At 41.1% G+C, this 21286-nt stretch overlaps 3 protein-coding genes and 1 long non-coding RNA gene across 6 annotated transcripts; 3 read left to right on the forward strand and 1 right to left on the reverse strand.

The window, feature by feature from the left end:
* The first annotated feature begins 459 nt into the window (after positions 1-459).
* Positions 460-21244, forward strand: LOC115740257. The gene is made up of 3 exons (XR_004015363.2): positions 460-470; positions 7406-7410; positions 20224-21244. It is a non-coding gene; the product is annotated as an uncharacterized LOC115740257 (long non-coding RNA).
* On the reverse strand, positions 4495-6744 carry LOC115740255 (protein LIFEGUARD 4-like). The gene is made up of 4 exons (XM_048272948.1): positions 6283-6744; positions 5954-6067; positions 5299-5456; positions 4495-4941 (listed from the first exon to the last, which is right to left on the reverse strand). The coding sequence occupies exons 1-4, from the start codon at positions 6536-6538 to the stop codon at positions 4735-4737; spliced, it is 735 nt and encodes a 244-aa protein (XP_048128905.1). The 5' UTR covers positions 6539-6744; the 3' UTR covers positions 4495-4734.
* Positions 10016-15020, forward strand: LOC115740253 (ER membrane protein complex subunit 10). The gene is made up of 8 exons (XM_030673739.2): positions 10016-10386; positions 10488-10550; positions 10635-10730; positions 11259-11306; positions 11434-11505; positions 13822-13880; positions 14348-14438; positions 14526-15020. Exons 1-8 carry the CDS (start codon positions 10075-10077, stop codon positions 14682-14684), a joined length of 900 nt encoding a protein of 299 aa, XP_030529599.1. The 5' UTR covers positions 10016-10074; the 3' UTR covers positions 14685-15020.
* On the forward strand, positions 16146-20072 carry LOC115740252 (protein KRI1 homolog). 3 transcript variants are annotated; one of them, XR_007196989.1, is made up of 3 exons: positions 16146-18261; positions 19171-19363; positions 19640-20072. XR_007196989.1 is itself a non-coding variant. In XM_030673736.2 (2 exons), the coding sequence occupies exon 1, from the start codon at positions 16272-16274 to the stop codon at positions 18231-18233; it is 1962 nt and encodes a 653-aa protein (XP_030529596.1). In that variant the 5' UTR covers positions 16146-16271; the 3' UTR covers positions 18234-18261; positions 19640-20072. The 3 variants fall into 3 exon arrangements, 1 of the variants encoding a protein (XP_030529596.1); XR_007196990.1 differs by lacking the exon at positions 19171-19363 and having other exon boundaries at positions 19652-19741; positions 19883-20072; XM_030673736.2 differs by lacking the exon at positions 19171-19363.
* Positions 21245-21286: the final 42 nt, after the last annotated feature.

A 21286-nucleotide genomic window follows, 5' to 3' on the forward strand; every position in this document is an offset into this window, starting at 1 on the left:
GTTTGCGAGCGGCGGGCGGCAACCAGGTGGGAGGTGGCGGTGGGCGGCAGCTGCGACGACGGAGTGATGGCAAGGCGACAAATTTAAAAGAAAAAAAATTAGTTGCATTTTGCAAAAGTCCTTTAGCATTTGAGATGCAATTGCATCTCCCCAAAGTGAGCCAAAAAATAAACCAAATACTATTTGCATTTGGCCAAGAGACTTTAGAGCCCCAATGCTCATTCTCAATCTTGAACCAAATAGGGCCATCTTTCATTAAAGGCCGATTTTTCGATTTTTATGACATTTCGAGTTTAGTGGCGATTCGGACGTGAATATGGTGACGTGACAAGGATCTAAACCGCGTTAATTGAATCTACGGTAATGATAAGTGTGATTGCTGAAAAGTATAGAATTGTGTTTGTAACCGTGGATCCTTCTACAGCGATTCAACTTGGCTTTACATAGCCCCTACACAAATGTATTCGCTGGTTAGTGTTCAAATTTGAAATCACAACCGATTACCCTTGTTTTTGGGTTCCATGATCATGCTTCATAACCGCACCTTGTGCGCCTTATTTACTGCTCGTCTTCCAAACTTCCCGTTGGATAAAAACGCTAGCCGTTGGAAAATTGATGAAAGAAATCACGTAGCCATTGAGGTTGAAAGCTCAAATATTTGAAAGGATTTGATCATCCATACAATCAAATCCTTGAATCCACAAATAGTCTCTAAGAAAGGAAATTATCTTCGGGGCGATTGCCAATCAATGAAGATTCTATGGAAAGTTATGAAGATAATCTATAAGATACCTAGACAATTAATGTCACTTAGGAAATGAATACCAACCAGATCATGAGCTGTTAGTGAGAGAAATCAAAATATAAAACCTTGAAGAATAAGATTATAACATCTTTGAGGATCGCATGAAGATTAGAATACATCCCGCTATAAATAAATGATAGAGTCTGCTTTTGTCCATGTTACCTGCTTTTTTTAGTACATAAAACTCAGTAGATAATCGAATACAAGAATATAGTTACAAGATGTCCTCAAAGAACAACACAAAGTATCTTCAAGATATAAAAGCAGTTTGGTCAACTTCTAAAACAAATAGAATGTCTCAACAAACACAACCACTTGGGCCAACAGTGGAGTGCTTTGAGGGTGTATTAATCGGTTGGATGGCACAGTTAAGCATCGTTTGAATTTCGCAACTCTACCACTTTAAATCTTCAATTTTAAAATCACATACTTGCACTTCAAATTATGCAGAATTGTGCATTTATCTATAACTTTGCCATGTTTTGTTTCGAAATCATCTCTACAACTTTTTTCCACATCCAACAATACAATTTTGATCCGCGAAATCTTAACCCTAATCCTTAACTTAGCCACCACAATACCCCGCCGCCACCGCCACCACCTACCGTCGTGGCCCCCAAGCCACTCACGACTGCCACTAAGGGTGGATCCACATGCCCATACCACCTCAACATGAAGTCGTCTACAGAGTTGCAACCTCGAGGCCGTACATACCATGGATGGCCTCGTCGAAGTCGCCATTGGCCATGATGATCTTGAATCGAGCCGTCAATGCCATTGTGACCTCGACACTTGCCTACATGTGACATTTACCAATCTTTCTATTCTTGTGACAAATAAGTGCATTATCTTAGTGGGCGCATGAGCCCTTTTGCAAATATGCTGGCCATCTCCTGTTTCTCCCCCATATATTTCGACCCATACCACCGGACCAAAAAGGTGCTTCCGAACGTTGTCGAAAGATGAGAAACTAGGGTTACCCCCCAACACCCATCACGCCATTTCAGCTGCATTATTGGCTATTGCATCTTCGGAGTCAACGTACGTTGACTCTTCATGTCTTTGGACATTGTCTCTTTCGTCTTTTATGAGGATGGAAAAAAGCATGATGGGGTGTACAATCTTGGGTGCCCCAAATATGGTCCCAATTGGCGATTGCTCATCCGACGCGGCTTCAAAATTTTTCTAAGTGCGGTGACCCTAAAAGGATATCACAACCTTTTAAGAAAGACAGAAAACGAAGCACATTGTATGATGGAGCAAATTCATCTTTTTCTGAAACTTTGATCTGTTAGTATCTTAGAGAAAAAGAGAAAAAAAGAAAAAGAAAAAGCGAGAAAATTGTATGATGGTGACCCTATCGAGTCATATTGCAATTTTCTTATTTGTTTTATATTTTGTAGGGTGTGATTTTCTTTATTTTGCCGAGGAACCGATAGAACCAAGATATAGTCGTCGGCAGTTTTTTTGTTTTTTCGGTCCATGTCGGTATGGCCTTATTAATGAGCATTCTCGAGGCACTTGTTAACTGCGATCAATAACGTAATATCTTTCTATTTAATGCATTGATTGTGTATAACATGAGAATCGAAGAGTCTTTGGAAATGACAACGTTTTTCCGTTTTGACGTTTACCAAGCGCCCTCAAAACATTCGTTAACAAAATCTGTAAATGGATGTGTGTCAATCGATTCATGGCTCGATAGGGTTTCTTCCTAGGATATTCCGAAAATATGAACTTGTTTCAGAGAACAATGCAATAAATATCATACTCCTGTCTCTAACTCCAACTATATGATAGGGAATGGCAGAAGCCCGAGAGAACTGAGGATAAGAAAGTGAAATGCCAGTTGATCCGCATGATTTGTAGAGCTAAAAGCTTTGCGAGGATGCAATTGCTCATGCATAAGCCGATCCACCTAAATTACAAGTTTTCCTCTCGGCGACGTCAATGGAAAGCCATGGCAAAAAGCCGCGGTATCTACTGATCTAGATGCGGTGACAGAGGCGAACTCGACATCGGTGGAAAGCTCTTCGCGAAGCATATCCAGCTATGCCCTTTCCTTGCTACTAGAAGCACTAAATTAAGAGCAGACGAGCCGGTCGAAGTTTATTGCCTTGGGCCGACTTTTGACGACTTTGATCATCCACAATCTTCTTTCCGCGACATCTAGACTCATTGGTTTTTGCATTCCCGTTTGTTTCTCTTCAAGTTATCTTGATCAATACGCGCATTTTAGCGTGGCAATTAAGAGCAAATTAGTCGTGCGACAAACACGTGACCGGAAATCCCCGACTTAAAGATTGCTGGTAGTCAATGCTACAGGAGAGATGGCAAACGGATTTCAGGAAGCCGAGGGGACATTGGAAAGTTAAAATCTGAAGCGGTGAGCCGCGACCACGGGAGATCCTTGGGGTCGGAATCGTAGTTCGTCCTAAACCGGCCCGCCTTGTCGTAAACAGAAGTACAGCTTCACTTTTGCCCTCTCAGTTTCCTCTGCTTTAGGACAATAGAGTTGGGCACTCAGCATCGCGGGACTGAACCTATCCAAAGTAAGCATGGCTATCACTTGAGGAGAATCTCATCCTCTGCCTAAGACAAAGGACGGAAGGCAGGATGACCCATCCATGCCCCCAGCATAAAGGTATCATCTAGATAGAACTTCACTTTCTTTTTATGCTCCTTTTCTTATCTCTTCTTCTTTTCAACTTTTTAGAGCTTCTCACAAGGCTTTCTCAGTCATTAAGGTTTAGTGTCGCCTAACTAACTTGCCATGCTGCCCGCAACGACAAAGAACAAGAACGTCGGGGAGGATCGAGAGAGTGAGAGAGAGAGATCCGAGATCCGATCACCTCCTGCTTATGAAATGCAAACACATCTCCTTTTGAAGGTTCCGAAGATCGCTCCATCGAATATCTCGATTGGATCCTCGGTTCTTGCCCTTTCTTTGCCGCTAGGTCCCCCTTTTGCATATTATAAGGTTCACAAAGGCACTGGCGGCCTTTCGTGCATGTGGACGCCTGGTGTGTGCACATCTCCTTGTGAAGAGTTTCACGAGTGACTCACATGCCATGTTCCTCGTCTCTATCGGGTTCGATTCTTGCCCGAAACACAAGAGTTTGGAGATCGAGTAAGGTTGAGGATACAACAAATGAAGTTCAGCAAGCACACAATACTAGGAGCGAAACCACGCGATTCTGTATGATGCGCACAGACTGAGCGGCACATTCGTAAGTCAATTTGTTCTGCATGTCAAACAGAAAGATATGACCTTTGAACCCCAAATGCGAAGATACTAAACATGATTGGACCATGCCAAAATGACCTGCATCTCTGAAAGCAAGAACACAAATTCAAACCAGACCATGTGTGGCAACACAATGTCGGCATCGGACAATGTAAGGTCTGAAAGACGAAGCCAGTAAACTCATGAGGGTGTCGGCAAGTCTGTCTGGAAGATATCCAAATGCCGTTGCCGAAGAGCAGCTTGCTTGTCCAACAAGCAAAAGGCTCAATAAGCATAGTCCTTTCAGAGTTCAATTACAAAAAACCAAGGACGAGGACCGAAACAAAAATCATGTTTTGGGATTGATTCTTTTTAGTTCCAATAGAGTAACAGAGTTTCATGTTTCAAGAACCTCTCCAATGCCCGCCATCTTTGACAAGAGAAATGAGACATTTAGTGCTTGCTTAAAAGGATATTTCATGTAGCACTCGCAAAAGATCACAGATGATCTTCTACAAATACAGATTAGTCACTAAAGAAACAAAAGTACAACAACAGAAGAAACGTGTAGATTATCATCAAACCGATCAATTGGTTGACATAGTCGCTAGGGATCGTTTTCTGGCAAACAATATCGGCTGCTGTACATTAGGTGTTTTCTGCTTTAAAAAGAGAGGAACCATAGCAGTAAGCAGAAGACCCATCAGCTCTCCACAGCTCGGAAGATCGTGAGCACGGACAGGAAGAGGTTGATTATATCCAAATACAGTGACACAGAGGCCCATATGTATTCGTCGTAGGAGTAGCGCTTGATAAGGTTGTCCGTGTCGTATATGATGTACCCACAGAATATGATCGACGCCAAACATCCATAAACCATGAGCGTGATCCTACCGAGAGGGAACAGTAGCTGCATCCAATATTGCAAAGCATCGATGCCATCAATGACAGTGAGATGTATAAAACAAAGACTGTATGTAAAGCAGCACATATATGATACATCGAGGGTACAGAGTGCAAAATGGTTGCGAAAAACCTTAAATTACATCTGGTTAGTACACTTGTTATAGCACAAAACAAGCTGATCATTACCGAGATGCCGACATGAGCCAACAAAGATTGTGATTAAAATAGCAGCGACAATCATCATCCCATGCCTCTCGCCTCACTCTCTTCATATTCGAAAAAACCGTGTACAAGGCGATCCAAAATGACGAAATGCACCTTTCTATATCTAGTCATAGCTGTATAAAAGCAGGAGTCTTACCTGTATAAAAGCAAAGACCATAAGCACGAGGAGAGCACCGAACAAGAAGGGCTCCAGGAAGCTGAAGTCGTGGCCTCTCCTCGCAGCCCAGAAAGTGTAAAGGTTGAGGCTGACAACCACCACGGCCGTCAATATAACAGATTCAAGGATGATCTTCCCTGCTCCCACGATTGAGAAAAACAAAGTTAGGACTTCCTGTGGTGATTACTATGTCCACATATTGAGTTAAAAGACGCTCAATCCCGGTAAAAATTTAATCAAGTAAAGCTAGAAAGATCAAGCGAGCCAGAGCCGAGCAACAACAAGACATGGTATGATTTGACGCAACTGGATCATTTGATGCTGCTTCAGTCATGATTTACGCAAGCATATTCATGTGACAGCAACAGGGCATCCCCTGAAACCGATCAAAAGCTTTGCATTTCATGACTAATTATATTCTCTACGACATAAGTAGGCAAATGCTCTCACTGCAGAGCACACCTCAGACTGCAAGCCAAGGATCAAGATGAGTCTTTTAACAAGATTTCTGTTGATAGTTTTTTCCTCATTCATCATCCAATATACATACCCCATCTCTTGAAAAGCAAGGATCACACTGAGAAAAGCTCAAGATGCAAAAATAACAGCAGAACACTTCGAGGTTCGCACTCACCGCTCGTGAATGCGCAAGTCAATCCAACTGCGAACGCGAGCGAGATGGTGAATATCCCAAGCAGAAGGTAGTTCACGGGATGCCGCTGGTGGTAGTAGTACAATGGACAGAGCACTGCATCAAATCTCAAAAACCATCATTCTCATGCTCTTGATTGCCAACAATGCCACGTCAATTCCACAGGGCTAAGTTAACTATACGATCTAGCAGTCGCATGACATTTTGTCAACAGACGTGACCTCAGTTCAACTACAAGCCAATCCAAAACAGGCGCTAAAAAGACCATATAAAACCGGAACAGGGTTGAAGAACATGGGGACCGGACGTACCGATGAACGGCAGGATGATGACGACGATGTAAAGGGCCAGGCCGGCCGGGGTGGCGGCGAAGAAGTGGGCGATGGGGTGGACGGAAACGACGACAGCAGCGACGGCGACCGTGGCGAGCAACTGGAAGGTCAGGATGGAGTAAACCTTACGGATAAAGGCCCACCGGAGCTGCGGGCTCTCCAACATCGCCGGGTACAGAGGCCTCACCCCCGGCCCCTCCTCCACGTCGCTCTTCCTGTAGGGATGCGTCCACATTTCCTGGTTTCGCTCGTCTTCCTTTGGCCGTCTGTCTGCTTCTGGGGCGCGTTCGGATCGAAGGAAAGCGGGAGAGGAGATGGGAAAGCTTTAGGGGTGGGGGTGGAGCTTGTTGCTTGGCTTCTGGGCGTGGCAACGAATGGAGTGTGGAGGTTGGGGGGAGGAGTGAAGGGGATAATAACGTTGGGGCGATGGCTTGAGAGAGAGTGAAAGAGAGGAAGGTTCTTGATGGGTCGAGCAAATTTACAGAGAAATAACGGCGGTGGAGGATGTTCTTGAAGCACAAGTGTCGCGTCTAGCTCTCCTTCTACAGAACTTTGCTAGCAGAGCATCCTTTTTCGGATAACTACGAGAATAGCGGGTATATCATGAGCTACAAATTCTTAAAATAGTGAGATTCATAATAATTTTTAGTTAATTATTATTTATTTTTTATGATCTAAAATAGACTGTTAGCATAACAGTAGCCCACAAGATGTTATATAATCAATTTTTTTTATAGTTAATTATGGATTCCGTTTGTTTGATTTGAAAAATAATTTTCGAGAAAGGATCGTTCGTATCGCATACGAAAACGAACGAATGCAAAATGTTTCCTTTGTGAAAAAATTATTTAGACCTAAATTATCGTCGATAATGAAAATATTTTTCATTGACTAATTATTTTAAGTGATACAACGAATCATTTTTTAAAAAAGAATTTAAAAAAAATTATTTTTTCGCGAAATAAACGGAACCTCAAACGGAGTCTATTTTTAACATTATTAGAGTGAGATTCCCGTAATTAATAATCTTATATGCTATCGACCAAACATTTCTTTTTAATACACATTATGCGATAATTCCTCTTAGTAGGGTGTCGCAAAGCAAGAGTGGAAGGGGGTTATCAAATATCTTGAGAATTTCTTTTACGAAATCTAATCTTTCCATGAAGACTTGCGGTATCAAAGTGTGCCTTATTTGATTAATGGCCGACGCTGTACTTTATATTAATTCGCTTGATTGAGCTACCAAGTATAACCTGAGGACGTTCTCATAATCTCTCTATGCGGTAAAACAAACGCGAAGGGCCATTCCTTTTCAATCTCGAACTTTTACTATAAACAAACGCATCTGGTGGGATCCGAACGGTAATCTTCGATTCCCGAGTTGGAAATATCACAATTATCCTGACCAATCGGGCTAATCTTGGACGATTAAATACCGCGACGGTTTCATTTCGCTTCGGCTAGATCTTTAGGGGGCTTCTCTCTCTTTCTTTTTTTGTTTTTTGGAACTATTATTGCGCACATATGTGTGGGAAGAAGGAATAGAAATCCTGCAACCAAGCAGCATATATGCTTTTGGCGTGGGGTTCGTGAAAGCGTTGCTTCGAAGCAGATCCGACCTGTCTCCCATTGTTCGAGGATGTTCCCTTTGGGGAGAGACGCCAGGTTCTTCTAGGATGTTGTTGCGAGTGCTGGATTTTGCTGCCATTCCGGTCTGCGTTGACCCCGCTACGTAGGTCGAACCCTCCTAGATCGTTCGTGGGACATAGGTCTAGACATTGCCTTTGTTCGGGAGTTTTCTAGGATGGGTGCTGCACACTTACTAAAAAGTAGCAGAAACAAAATCATATCTAAAGTTGACATGCCGTCTGCACATAGGACGGAGTAATGGATCCACTTTTTCCATTATTTTCGTATCCGAAATAGTGCGAAACGAAGGCTCGTATATCTCGCTCGGGCCCCCCGGAAGGAGGCCTTCTTCGGAGTAATGGAAGCTTTCGAGACTGGCGTAAATTCACGACGAGCTTATTTCTCTGAAATATCCATATTTCTCTTTTCGTTCCCGAAAATAAAAAAGCAATTTTCTTTTAGACTCTATTTATTTCTCGAAAAATATGATATTTTTGGAAAATATTTTTTTGGAAGGTCATTTTTTAGAAAAGTGACGATATTTTTCGGTATTTGGCTAAGACTTAAAAATGAATTAGAAAACGATTTCCATCATTTGTCAAGGACTTGATTTTTCTTTAAAAAAATTCATTTTTTAATTATTTTTCATTTTTTTGCATAAAAATCATTTTTTATTTTTTATTTTTTTATTTTTTGATTACATTCTTTAATTTTTTTTCCTTCTTCCTTCTTTGATTTCTTCTCAACAGATCGCCGGCCATGGCGAATGCCGGCGACTGCCCATAGGAATCCAACCCTTACGATGCTATGAATTTCGCAGAGGAATCCTTTCCTGAAAATTCTAAATGCGGGTATGTAGTTAAGCAAGAGATTAATTGCGACATTGCTAGTGATGTCACATAAAACGATTGTATTAGTATTAGACACACACATAATGGAAATAGAGCATGAAGGCAAGAAAGAGAAATCGAGACATAAAGTTTATTCTAATTCACTCTTAAACATTGAGGATTTTTCTCTTAGACCAAAAAAAAAAAAATTTCTCGAGATAGGTTTGGGCTTGGACCTAAAGTTTAGGATTTGTCTGAGATAAAAAATATATTTAAGATTGGACCTAAATTTGAATTCTTTTAATTTGCGTTTGGTTGTCGGAATATAAGTCGGGATAAATGAGGATATAGTTAGGATAAAATAATCCTAGGGAAGGGTGAGATGGACTAAGACAGGATTTCTCAAGAGGGCAAACACAAGGAGAGTCGTATTTTTCCCACAATCACCGGCTCTCCTCCGCGTTGGGCTGCCTCTCTAGCGAGGGGAGCTTTTTCGACAATGCCAGGTTGGGGTTTCTGGCCGCAAAGTTGGGTATCTCTACGACCTTATTCTTTAATCGATTGTTTGACATTATATGAGATCAAGTTCCTCGTTTTTTAATCACTTGAACCTTTGTAACACTTAAAAGGAGTCTCAACATGTTATGAAGAACTCAAGGTTGATCATCAACTTTTAAAAGGCTGGGGTCTCGACATTCTAAAGGACTCTTTTGGACGACATGCATGAGCGCATCTTCAACTTGCGAAAAGAGGCCAAATAATTAGATTACTCAGCACTTGTTTACTCACTCAGCAAGACAACGACCAAAGCCAATAAGTCATTATTAAAGGATTCAACTCTAAATCAAGACTCCACATTCTACAGGATTTGCTCTGTCGATATTGTGCTTAAATTCAGATGTCACAATCTCTACTCTATAATTACTTACTCGTTAGAACTTATTATTGAATAATTTCTAAAATATCTTGATGTATAGAGTCGATATTAGCCGTGTCTATGTTTATCCGACTTTAAATCCGTAGTTCACCAAAAAGTAGATGGGACATAACAAAATTCTTATATTTCTTATACTATATTATCTAGTCTTATTCCGACTAGAAATCCGGACGAGCAAGTGTAGGCAGGAATTGGGCCTCGTGACAAATGCAAAAGTAAAGATAGGTGTAGTTAGGCTTCGCCCACCTATGGGCTGTGGCCCAAATGAATAACCAGTGCCACGCTCCCATAAACATCCGCTACTCTCTCTCTCTCTCGACCTCGAAAGTGAAGTCGGAGTTTGCATAGTTGGAGCACGGCACAGCAGCAGCAATGGAAGGCGACAAGGCGTGGAGGATCTTGAGGGCGATGGTGTTGTTGCTGGTAACCGCATCGCATCCCCACAGCGCGCGTGCCTTCGAATCCGATGAGCTTGTGTTGGAGCAGGAAGACGATCTTGGGGCGATCGGAGGAGGGATCGATCCGCTGTCTCCGCCCCGATCCCGGAAGAGGTATCCGGACAATCACGCTGCCGATTCCGACTCGAAGATCCAGTTCCCCCTCGAGCACGCCTTCGGTGACTCCGATTTCTCTCCCGCCGGCACTTTCTCCGCTCGCCTCAAGACCTGGTCCCACGGTCCCCAGGTCAGCTCTTCTAATTCCTCTTCCTCTTTCCCTCCTTTCCTTTCTCTTTTGCTTTTCTGAATTGATCGCCTGATTGAGCTGCTTCTGTGCTTTGGTAGTAGACCCTCACCAAGCTGCGGTTCTCGAGGAATGCTCTCACTGAAGTCGACAAGGAAAAGTTCCAGGTGACGCCACAGTTTACTTCCGATTCAAATAATGTAATGTAGATTTGCTGTGTTCTGACCGTGGCTTGGCCCTCTTTGTCGCAGAAATTGCTGCAAGAAGATGACTTTTATAGGATAAGGCTGCCATCCAATGTCCTGAGTCCTCCTGGGAGGGACTACATCGTTTCTTCCATCAAAGCGGTAATTGTTTACTTTACTTCAACCACATGAGACTGTGTTGTGACATGGAATTATGTCTCCCTGGCGACTTGCTTTTGATTGGTCGCTTGAGCATGACCATTTGCTGGCCAAGATTCCTGTTCAGCAAGCAGTGCTTTTTATGAAAAGATTGCTTAACTTCACATATTTATAGCTGGTTTTAACTTGAACTGAAGTTTGGGTTGTGAACCCCTTCTGGTGATCAAAATGTAAACCGTAGGTTATCTTTTATTTTTCCTTAAACGGAGTTTAGAGGGAATAGGAAAGTACACTGTGGCACTATTTATTTGTAGTATTCAGTAAACGGAATGTCCCCTCCCCCAAACCACACAGACAGAGGCTTCGATTTTCATATGGTGGATGGCGACGAAGTTAGTTTGAGCATGCTGATTCCTTTCATAAGGGACGAACTATTTTGTTCTGATTGGTTATCAGTGGTAATTATTCTTGTTAACTGTTTTTGCCCCTCTAAAATTAAAGCAAGATTGACAATCCTATTCTATTCCCCAGAGATGTCTTCCACGCGATGGTCTGGATGAGCATTTTGTGATACACATGGTAAATATCTACTTGGCATGGATCAATTAGCTGGATACATTTCATTTGTAGTTCGTGGTTTCTTCGTTGGAAAATTTATGTTGTTTCTATCTTCCAAGTAATTTGATTTTTTTTAATATTATTGCAGGATGGTGTTAACATCTTGGCTGTTAACTATGGTTCTCCTGGGGCATGCCCTTATCCTCGCCAACTGAAACTAGTAAGTAATAATGTTCTCTCTTCTCGATACCATCTATGTGCAGGTGAAAGAAAGAACTGTCCAAAATGTTCTAATGCTGACTATATTAGTAGATTATATGGATGTAGAAAAAGCTTCTTATTTATATGAACTGGAAACATCTCTTTCCTTTACCATCTTATGTCTTTGTTTTGTGTGTTTTGGTGAAGAATCAATCTAATCTAGGGATAATACCTAAATAATTGTAGTCAGAAAGTCAAATAGGTCGGAAACAAAAAGTAGGGTCGGGTCGGCTGACTTACATCTTGGTTGGTTCTATAGCCACTAGGCATTGACATGCATATTTTGTCTTGTGAAGTAAAACAGATTCTTATTTTCACTTTCCTTTTTACTTAGAATGTTATCAGTATTTGTATATATAGCTGCAAGTGGATACCAGAGTCCAAAAACAGAGATAGTGTATCATGAATTTGCAGCCAACCAATGCAAAAATCAGAACAGTGTTTGTAGAATAATTTCTACATTTGTCCTTGTTTTTTGAAATAATGAAATGGAAGCTCTTTGAGAGTTTCTCTATGATTTTGCATGAATGTAAATCTGACCTCATAAGACCTGACCTAAATATAAAAAGGATGAGCTAGTCATGCAGATCTTACTCTCACATTGTTGAAGCACATAAGATAGGGCTTAGCAAGTACTTTAGGGGCATTGCCAACAAACTATTGTGATAATAAAGGTGGTCATAGCTAATGGGAAAAGGTTTAGCGTGGTTGCTGAAGTTTTTTAAGTTACAGGATGCAAACGTTTTCTTTCTTGGGTTGGGGTCATTATGCAGTTCATTTTGAATATCTGTGTTGAAGACTGAATGACTAGCTATCAAAACAATATTTCATCTGGTACCTAATTTACGCTGATGATAATGAGTATGGCATTCTCTTATAACCATCTCTTAACTTGGCCATTGACCGTAAAAAGGTCTGGGACTTCTTCCTGGTTAATTAGTGGTAGTCAGGTTGTGGTTGGGATTGGAAAAGCTGGGTCAAGGAGGTCATGTTAGGAAAAATGTTTCTATAATCTTGAAAAGCTCGCACTTTTTCCACCATAAATATAGTTGGAGACACTTATCACTTTGAATGGACGACATTAGCACTTGCGGGTTCCACTTTAACATGTTGTTGGAACTTAAAAAAGTTTCAATTGTGATGTTTAAGGTCGAATTTGCAGCCTACTCTTGATTTTAACCTAATTTGTTGGCTTAATTTCTTCTTTCTTTGGTTTCTTCTTTTTCTTGTTTTCTTTTTCCACTTGGGACGAAACTGGTGATCCTCTTCTCCACAAAATGGTTGTTTTGGCGGATGGCCAACTAGTTATTGCGCTAATGAGTTGCTTATTTTTCTTTATCTTGAACTAGGAAACCATTGTTTAAAAAATAGCCTAAGCACAATTGATTTTGAAAAAAATCATCTACTTGTATTAATGACTGCCTTTGGTTTAATTAAAAATTCACTACATTATTACGCTATAATCCGTGTATTTAACTGCTCATCTTTCATTACCATAGTAATGACTTTTCCATGTAATAATGATTCTACCTCTCTCTTTGTTTGAGTACCTGACTGATCTTTTCCTTTTGAATTTGCATGGTAATAATGAATGTAAAGATTTTTAGTGTACTCAACTCTTTCATATGGTTAATCTATTTTTTGAAAGTATCTATTAAAAAATTGTGTAGTAATGACATTAATAATAAATAAAAAAATGGACTATTAGATTCAGCGAATAAAATGAAAGTTGAGCTAATAAAATACATGGACTATAGTGTAATGACATATAATCACATTTTAATTAAAACAATGGCATTTGTTAATAGTACACGATTCGTTCACTCTTACTTGTACATTAGGTTATTTTTTAAGCATTGCTGTACAAAATGAAAAGTAACATGCAACTCATTAACACAATGACTAGTTGGCTAATTTATTTTTGTTGGAAAAGAGGATCAGTATCGTCCCAAGTGGGAAAAAGAAGAAGAAGAAGAAACCAAACAAAAAGAAGGAAAAAAAAAAGTAAGAAATAAGTTTAAATCAAGAGTGGGCCATACAGTTGTCTTTGCAATTGAAATTTTTTAAGTTCCAACAGTATGCTAAACTAGGACCCGCGAGGGATAATAGTCCATTCAAAGTGGCAGCGGTGTCTTCAGCCATATTTGGAGTGGCAAAAGCACGAGCCTTTTAAACCATTGCATATTCAGCATTGATGATCTGTTGATGTTCCATTTTGAGGTTTGGCCATGCCTTTATAACCTTTCCATTCATGATAATGTTTCATATGTTTCAGCCAGCAAAGTGGTCGTTTAATTCGCACACTGTTTTGAAGAACAGTGAGCAGGCACCAAGGTACATGATCTAGTACTATCATTTTTTCCTTTTCTTATTTGTGATCTCTCATAGGCTTGCATTTCGGTTAATCTGGCAGCTCATTCTATGAATATGATAAAAGCCAACTCATGTTTTCACTCTATTTTCACTACGGAGATGTATTGGTGATAACAAATCAGCTTGTGCTTGGGAAGAGTTTCCTGTGTGTTTGGAGTTCCAATCAAATGAAAAATGGAACTTGACTTCCTGCCATTTAATTCCATGCAAAATTTCAGTGGGCGTTTATTGTCTTAAGAGTTTGATGTTGGGAGAGTGAAGACAATGTTTTGGCTTCTGGTGTAAGAGTATCTCATTCACGTTTGGAAATAAAATGCTAAGCGAGTCTGTCTGGTGCATAAAAGAATTTGAGCATACTGAGTACCTAAATGGCATTATCCAAATGACATAGTAAATGCTTCATTTGTCGTATTTTTCGCCTGTTGCAGGACTCCAGTATTCACGGAAGAGGTATCCATTGGAGAGAACGGAGAGGTTGAAGTTGTGAAGCCACCGGAAAGATCATTTTGGGCCAAATATGTGAGTTCGCCTTTTCCCTTCCCTACATATTAGCCTCTCAGAAGTTAAAATCTCCAATCGCTCATCATTGATTCCTGTGATTTTCAGTGGATGTACGCGATCCCTCTTGGACTCATAGTCATGAACGCCGTAACACAGGCAATGAATATGCCTCCTGAGGAGCAGGCGGGTGGCCAGTCGGCATCCCAACCACAACAGGGTGCATCCACAGCTCAGCGTGGTCCGACAGCTGTGAGAAGAAGATGAAAGATGGATTCACGGGAATTTAGATTCTGTTCTCGCATAGGTCTTGTTGCAGAGTTGGGGGATGCGAAGAGTGGCTCGACAACTCTATCACGTGTCATAAAAGAACACGGCATCGAGCCAGTTGCTGAGCGAAAGTAAAAAGCCTCGTGCATTGACAGGAGGCTTCGCTTAGATGCATCATTCATATCTCAGTGGCATGGTGGACATGGGACTTGTGGTGAATGGTTGAACCCTGTACCTGTTTTCTGTACCTGCCTCGGCAAATCAAGTGATAGCTACTTGGTAACCCATTTGCTTTACCCGAATAAGATCGCATCGAATCATTTGTTTGGGAAAGCAGATTCTAACATCTTATCTGAGAAATCATGAACAAAGATCAACTCTCCAGAATCTATCTTAAGTCTTTTAAATGGGATCTATTCATTAATAGAACATGTTGGCTATGTTGTATGGAGATATGAACGCGAACACTGATCAACTACATTCCACTAAATTTAGTGGAAACTCGTGTATTAGTCGATATTCATTTCAAAATTTGGAAGTACACAAAACTCCAAAGATCAATAAAAATCTATGTACGCAGGATCACTGGAAACTTTTGTAGAACATATATTTTGTAGCGGAATACAATCGTTTCTTTTCCCCTCACATAGACAGAAGTAGATAAGCGGGACATCCACTGGTGATGTGTACAATTGACAAATTAGACTTGGCGGCAAAAAAAAATGATTAAATAGACTTGGATCAATACAACATAACATGCGTTCAGAGTAATGTATTGTCGCAACACATGCACACTTTTGTAAGTCTTTACAAGTATTTTAACATTTAAGGTTTTCTTTTACGTTCTCTATTTTATTTACTGGCATATTTTTATTTTGTTAGTTTACGTTTTGAATTTGACATAAAATTTTATCCAAGTACCATATTTTCATAAGTGGTGAGTTTGGATTTCCATAAATTAGATTGACTTTAACATGTTCTAGTGATATCCTTACCCAAAAAAAAAAAAACATGTTCTAGTGATATGGCTTGGGACGGATTAAATATGGGTCGTCAACATTGCATTGTATAGAAATGCATTAATATGGGTCGGATAATTTATTGCCTAGCTTAACGCACTCATTAAACGAGTCTAATTATTAACTTCTCATTTTCTTTCACTTTATCGTATAACATCGTAATCATTTATTTCTTTTTCGGGTAATCACCTTAGTTCACCCTAAGGTCTACTTTTAAGGAACATTTAATGGCAATTTGTACTTAGTTAATTGCAACTGCCGTTTGAGAAAAAAAGAAAAATAGTACTATCGAGCTCAAATACGACATGTCGGTTCGGATCGAGTCGGTTCGATTCCGTTGTAAGGGCAATCCGGTAAAATGTGTGAAATGACAACTCGGTCGGCCCAAGTTTCGCACTCATGTTTCGGTCATTTCTCAGGAAAAGGAAAAAAAAAAAGAGAAAAAAAGAGAGAAGAAAGAGAGAGTGATGCTAAACCCTAATCAGGCAGCAGAGTTCTCCCAACGTGCGGCGTCTTCTTCCTCTTCTTCTTCTGCATTTACGATCGCTAACTCTTTGATTCAGGGATGGGGTTGAAGCTGTTTGACGGCGGCGATTCCGACAACGACAACGTATCGAAGATTGAGATCAACGAGGACTACGCTCGCCGATTCGAGCATAACAAGAAGCGCGAGGACCTCCAGCGGCTTCAGGAACTCAAGAAGAAGGGCCTCGTCGAAGATGACTCCTCCTCTTCCTCTGAGTCAGGTGATGAATCCTCCTCCGGGTCTTCATCCTCATCAGATGACGATGTTGATGTGGGTCAAGACAGCAAGAAGGACTTGGAGTTCTTTAATGCGCTGATTAAGGTGCGAAGCCAAGACCCGAGTCTTAAAGAGAAAACTGTCTCTCTTTTCGAGTCTGAAGAGAGCGACGGAGACGGAGAAGGGGATTCGAAGGAGAGAAAACGGAAGCTTTACTTGAAGGATGTGGTGGCCAAGCACCTGATTGAGGAGGGACCTGATTTTGATGATGAGCAGACGGAGGGTGCTAAGAAGAAGAGCTACGGTGAGGAGCAAGAGGAGATGAGAAGGGCTTTTCTAAAAGCTGCGGATGCCGCAGAGGCCGATGGCGATGATGGTGACTTTTTGACAGTGAAGAAGAGAGATGATGGTCATCCGGTTGAAGATGGTAATGCTGCAGAGTTTCAGCAGAGGCTGGATGAATATTTTGGCAGGAGTGAGGGTTTGGGTGAGAATGAGATGTTTCTGAAGGAGTTCTTTTTGAATAAGATGTGGGTTGACAAGGATAACAAGAACAAAGAACATGTTAATGAGGAGGAGTTGGATGAGTTGTTGAGGGATGAGGAGGAGATTGAGAAGCAAGAGGATTATGAAACCAATTTCAGGTACGAGGAGAATGCGGGCGACAGGGTATTGGGTCATTCAAGGACCATGGAGGGGTCAGTGAGGAAGAAAGAGAAGGCTAGGAAGAAGCAGAGAGAGAGCAAGGAGGAGAGGATGAAGGCCGCCGAGATGGAAAGGAAGGATGAGTTGAAGCACTTGAAGAATTTGAAAAAGGAGGAGATCAAGCAGAAGCTTGAAAAGTTTAAGCAGATTGCTGGGATAGGTGATGATGAGGACTGCCCATTGAACGGAATTGATCTTGATGATGACTTTGATCCAAATGAATATGATAGGATGATGAAGCAAGTTTTTGATGAAACGTATTACCATGCAGAAGATGTGGACCCTGACTTTGGCAGTGATGGAGATGAAGAAGGTGGAGAAATTGAAAAACCAGACTTCAAGAAAGAAGATGAATTGCTTGGACTTCCAATTGGCTGGGATGAATCAGAGACAGATGGATTCTTAGCAGCTAGAGAAAGAAGCTTAAAACACAAGTTAGATGATGGAGGTGAAGATGACAATAGTCATGGTGATGAGGAGGAGGAGGAGTCTGATCATATCGCTGAGGCACAGAATGAAGAAACTATATATCCTGAGGATGGAAAGCGTAAAAGAAAACGGAAACTATCATTGCTAAAGAGAGCTAAAGAGGCAATGATGGAGGAGTATTATAAATTAGATTACGAGGATACAATTGGAGATTTGAAGACAAGGTTTAAGTATGCCAAGATCAAACCAAACAGATATGGATTGAGCACTCCAGAAATTCTGATGATGGATGACAAAGAACTAAATCAGTATGTTTCCTTGAAGAAGCTTGCTCCTTACCAGGAGAAGGAATGGAGAGTACACAACAATCAGAGGCACCAGCTTAAAGTGAAGACAAAGGAGCTTCTTGAACAAGGAAAACAGAAGTACGATAAGAAAAAGAGGCGTAAAGATTATTCTAATGCTTCAACTGCTGATAAGGGTAGCTCGGAAGATGGAAAATCACTGGAAGTTGAATCATATGACGATTCGCGTAAATTGTCTAAGAACGCAAGGAGAAGGCAACGCCAAGCTGGGGTCAAGTTATCAAACTCGAGGCTCATAGCTTATGGGAAAATAGCCCCCAAGTCTAAGGGTATAACCAAGCACTAGAATTTCAATGTGACTGCACTAGACCAAGGTAGGAGGACTCTGGCCTTACAGCTTTCGAGTCAGTGTATTGTTTTGAGACCCGTTTTGTGATGCTTCAGACATAAGGATGCTGAGTGTTTCATTATAAGGAAGATGCTTAAATTTTTCTGAGGTATCGAAATTCTTTAATCTTATAGAGATATTTACTCATTGCTCAGGTGGAAAAGTTGTTTATAGGGGTGTCTTATCATGTCATCTCATTGATGAACGGTCATTTTGTTGTTTTGTGATTGATCTTCTGGACACAATGATAGTTTCTCTTGTTGTTAGTCAATCTTGATCAAGCTAGTCCTTTGAGGGGTGGTCTCTTTTTCATATGAAGCTTTTTGAATATGAAGTTTTTCACACAAGCTTAATCCCCTATTACCCCTTTATCTGATAAATTTGCCATTACTTATGGAAATAGTTGTCGTGGACAAATGCCTGGCTTAATGTGGGACTACAGCAGCAAAACTCTCTTTTAGACTATTGACTTAAGAGCCTACATAATTAATGCACATGTGTTACCCTTTCTTGAGCTGACTTTCAGCGTGTTATTATGTCAAACTGAGTGCAATCCTCATGTGCTTATAGAGTGATTGAATTGGTGGGCTTGAAGTCAAAAAAGGGAGAGTACGGTATTTCTAGATTTGTACTAGCTGAGCATGTGTTTCGATGGTGTCTTTGTTTTTAAGTATTTTGAAAAGTGATTTTGATAAGCCTGTACTTTTCCTTTCCACTCCATTCGAGGACCATAATTTGTTTATTCGCATGGTATTGACTAAAGCTTTCACCTTGAGTGGAGAGGAAAGTGGTCATTGATACCACTCCCTTTGTGTTTTGTCCTGTGCCTATGACTTAATTGTCATCAATTTTTTGAGATGATGGCACTTTAGATTCACCTTCAACTGTTCTGTAGAAAACTTGAAAAGGTCAGGGACGCGGTAGCTCTCGCTTCGGCAGCAAGTCAGTTCTTCATTTGTGCAAGCTTTCCTTTTTAAGCATGCATCATAGAGGTAACCAGTGAAGAAACAGACCAAACTAACGATGTTGTCAAGACATGTTGATCTGTTAAGAAGGCAATCATCGAGGAGTAGTTGTTACTTAGTAAGGTGGGATTGAAAAGATAATGATGAGATAATGCTAGATATGTCAAAGCAGTCTTGCGCTAGCCACTGTATGATCTTTAGGAAGCTCATAAATTTGGTATGAATTCTCTAGTACTTTCTATGTCTTCTTCATTGACGTTTGTTGACTAATTACTTCACTGTCTGACCCCTGTCTCCTAGGCATGCTTCACGTTCAGATTGCAATGATTCTTTTATTTGTATATTTGGCTTCAGAAACGATGACTCGGTAATATTTTTTGTTTTGCTTTTAGCTGATAGAGGTTAAGCAAGTAACCCGCATGATTATGAGGATGGAGATATTCTTGACATCTTGGCCATGCACATCTAAGCGTTACAAGCCTGACCGAGTCGGTAATATAGGTACGGTGTCCATTGTTCCATAGAAGGGGACCATGTAAGCAGTGCATTTGTTCTGAGAGATGGGGATATAGTGATTTGCATTGCTCGAGTTTGCATTTTTGGACTTGAAAAGTATAAACAAAACTTGATAATTGGGGACAGGTGACCATAGCAGTGGCCCAAAGAGCAAAGCCGTAGAAGAGCGATTACTCGCTCTCTTCCTCCTCCATCCATGTCTCTGCTCTGTGGTACACTTTCTCAACTTTAAAAACGATTTTGATCGCCTTTTAACCTAGAGAGCTTTACTGAACCCCATTGGGGCGACCAATGAACAAAATCTCATGATTAATCACTGTTGACTTGGAATTTTGCATTCGGGGGCACTTTATGTTCTTTTGGCTCATTGGATGGTTTGCTTTCCTGGCTCCATTATGAATTGAAAATGCGGTGACCACCCAGCGCCATATAAAGCAGGAAAAAAGCCAGGTGATCTTCCCTATAAGAGATTGGGTGACCATGATGTAACTCTTTTTGATGAAGCTTCGTCAAACTTGCTCAACAGTGTGGTGACACAACTCTAGAAGAGATTGACACTGTGCAAGTGCAGCCATTTCATTATAAAAAGCAAGATTAGCTGCCACTCCGTTACATTCTGTCTTATCTCTGTTTTAGTAGCCCATCTTTCTGTCTGATTACTTCGGTCATCGTCTGATACATAGGACTAGGGATTATCTAGAAACCTATTCCAATGCCGCTCGGCCGTCGTCCCCACACCGACATCCGAGGTTCCCCTGCCTTCATTTCCCACCACCATGCCGTTGTTTCCTTTATTGTTCCCGTGCTGATCAACTTCATCGAGGTGAAATATCAAGGGAATCGTAAGTCCCCATTTGACACCCACTCTTCAACCACCTCTGTTGCCATCTTCTGTCTCCTGTTCTATTGCTCATTGGCACTCGTTGCTCATCTATCGCTGACCCCTGCTTCTTGTGCCCGAGCGTTTCACATCCTCATGATGCTCGCCGCTTTGCTTTCGGTGGCTTCGCTTGGATCGTTGTTGTTCGAAAGCCCCTCTCTCTTTCCTCTATTTGTTGTTGTTCATAACACTTCTCGTGGTCCTCTTGCATGGTCTTGCTAAAAAAATTTATGAGTGGATTCAACACAAGATCGTGCTTATGTCTGTCCGGGTGTCCCGATCTCGCCGACTGCATGGCGGAAGAGCACGGCCAATTTTGCCTCGTACAGTCATGGAAGCACGCTTTGCACCAGAATTCGCAATTGGTCCATGTTGACAGCCACAAAACTACAAATGGAAACGCGAGCAGGGAATAAACAATAAAAGGCGCATTTGGATCTTAATTCTTATGGCTTTGCTTTTGTTGGTAATTAGTGAGAGTCGCATTGTATCCTGTATTATGATTGATCAATAGAATGGACTTAGGTAGCAAAAAGTCAAAGTGAGACCATGAACGACTGCTTTGGAGGGAGTTGACATTGAATTCTCTCCATTCCAAGAGGCCTCGTGAAAAAAAGACTACACAGATCTGAGCGAAAGCAAAGTCATGT

Source organism: Rhodamnia argentea, chromosome 1, assembly GCF_020921035.1.
Source record: "Rhodamnia argentea isolate NSW1041297 chromosome 1, ASM2092103v1, whole genome shotgun sequence".
Lineage (NCBI taxonomy): Eukaryota > Viridiplantae > Streptophyta > Magnoliopsida > Myrtales > Myrtaceae > Rhodamnia > Rhodamnia argentea.

Excerpts from the sequence above, each read along its gene's own strand:
- LOC115740252 (XM_030673736.2), top strand. The coding sequence starts at position 16,272 with ATGGGGTTGAAGCTGTTTGACGGCGGCGATTCCGACAACGACAACGTA.
- LOC115740255 (XM_048272948.1), bottom strand. The coding sequence starts at position 6,538 with ATGTGGACGCATCCCTACAGGAAGAGCGACGTGGAGGAGGGGCCGGGG. Across the intron at positions 6,068-6,282 it reads CATCATCCTGCCGTTCATCG|TGCTCTGTCCATTGTACTAC; the intron begins GTACGTCCGGTC and ends GATTTGATGCAG. Across the intron at positions 4,942-5,298 it reads TGGTCTTTGCTTTTATACAG|CTACTGTTCCCTCTCGGTAG; the intron begins GTAAGACTCCTG and ends TATTGGATGCAG.
- LOC115740253 (XM_030673739.2), top strand. The coding sequence starts at position 10,075 with ATGGAAGGCGACAAGGCGTGGAGGATCTTGAGGGCGATGGTGTTGTTG. Across the intron at positions 10,387-10,487 it reads CCTGGTCCCACGGTCCCCAG|ACCCTCACCAAGCTGCGGTT; the intron begins GTCAGCTCTTCT and ends CTTTGGTAGTAG. Across the intron at positions 11,506-13,821 it reads ATCCTCGCCAACTGAAACTA|CCAGCAAAGTGGTCGTTTAA; the intron begins GTAAGTAATAAT and ends CATATGTTTCAG.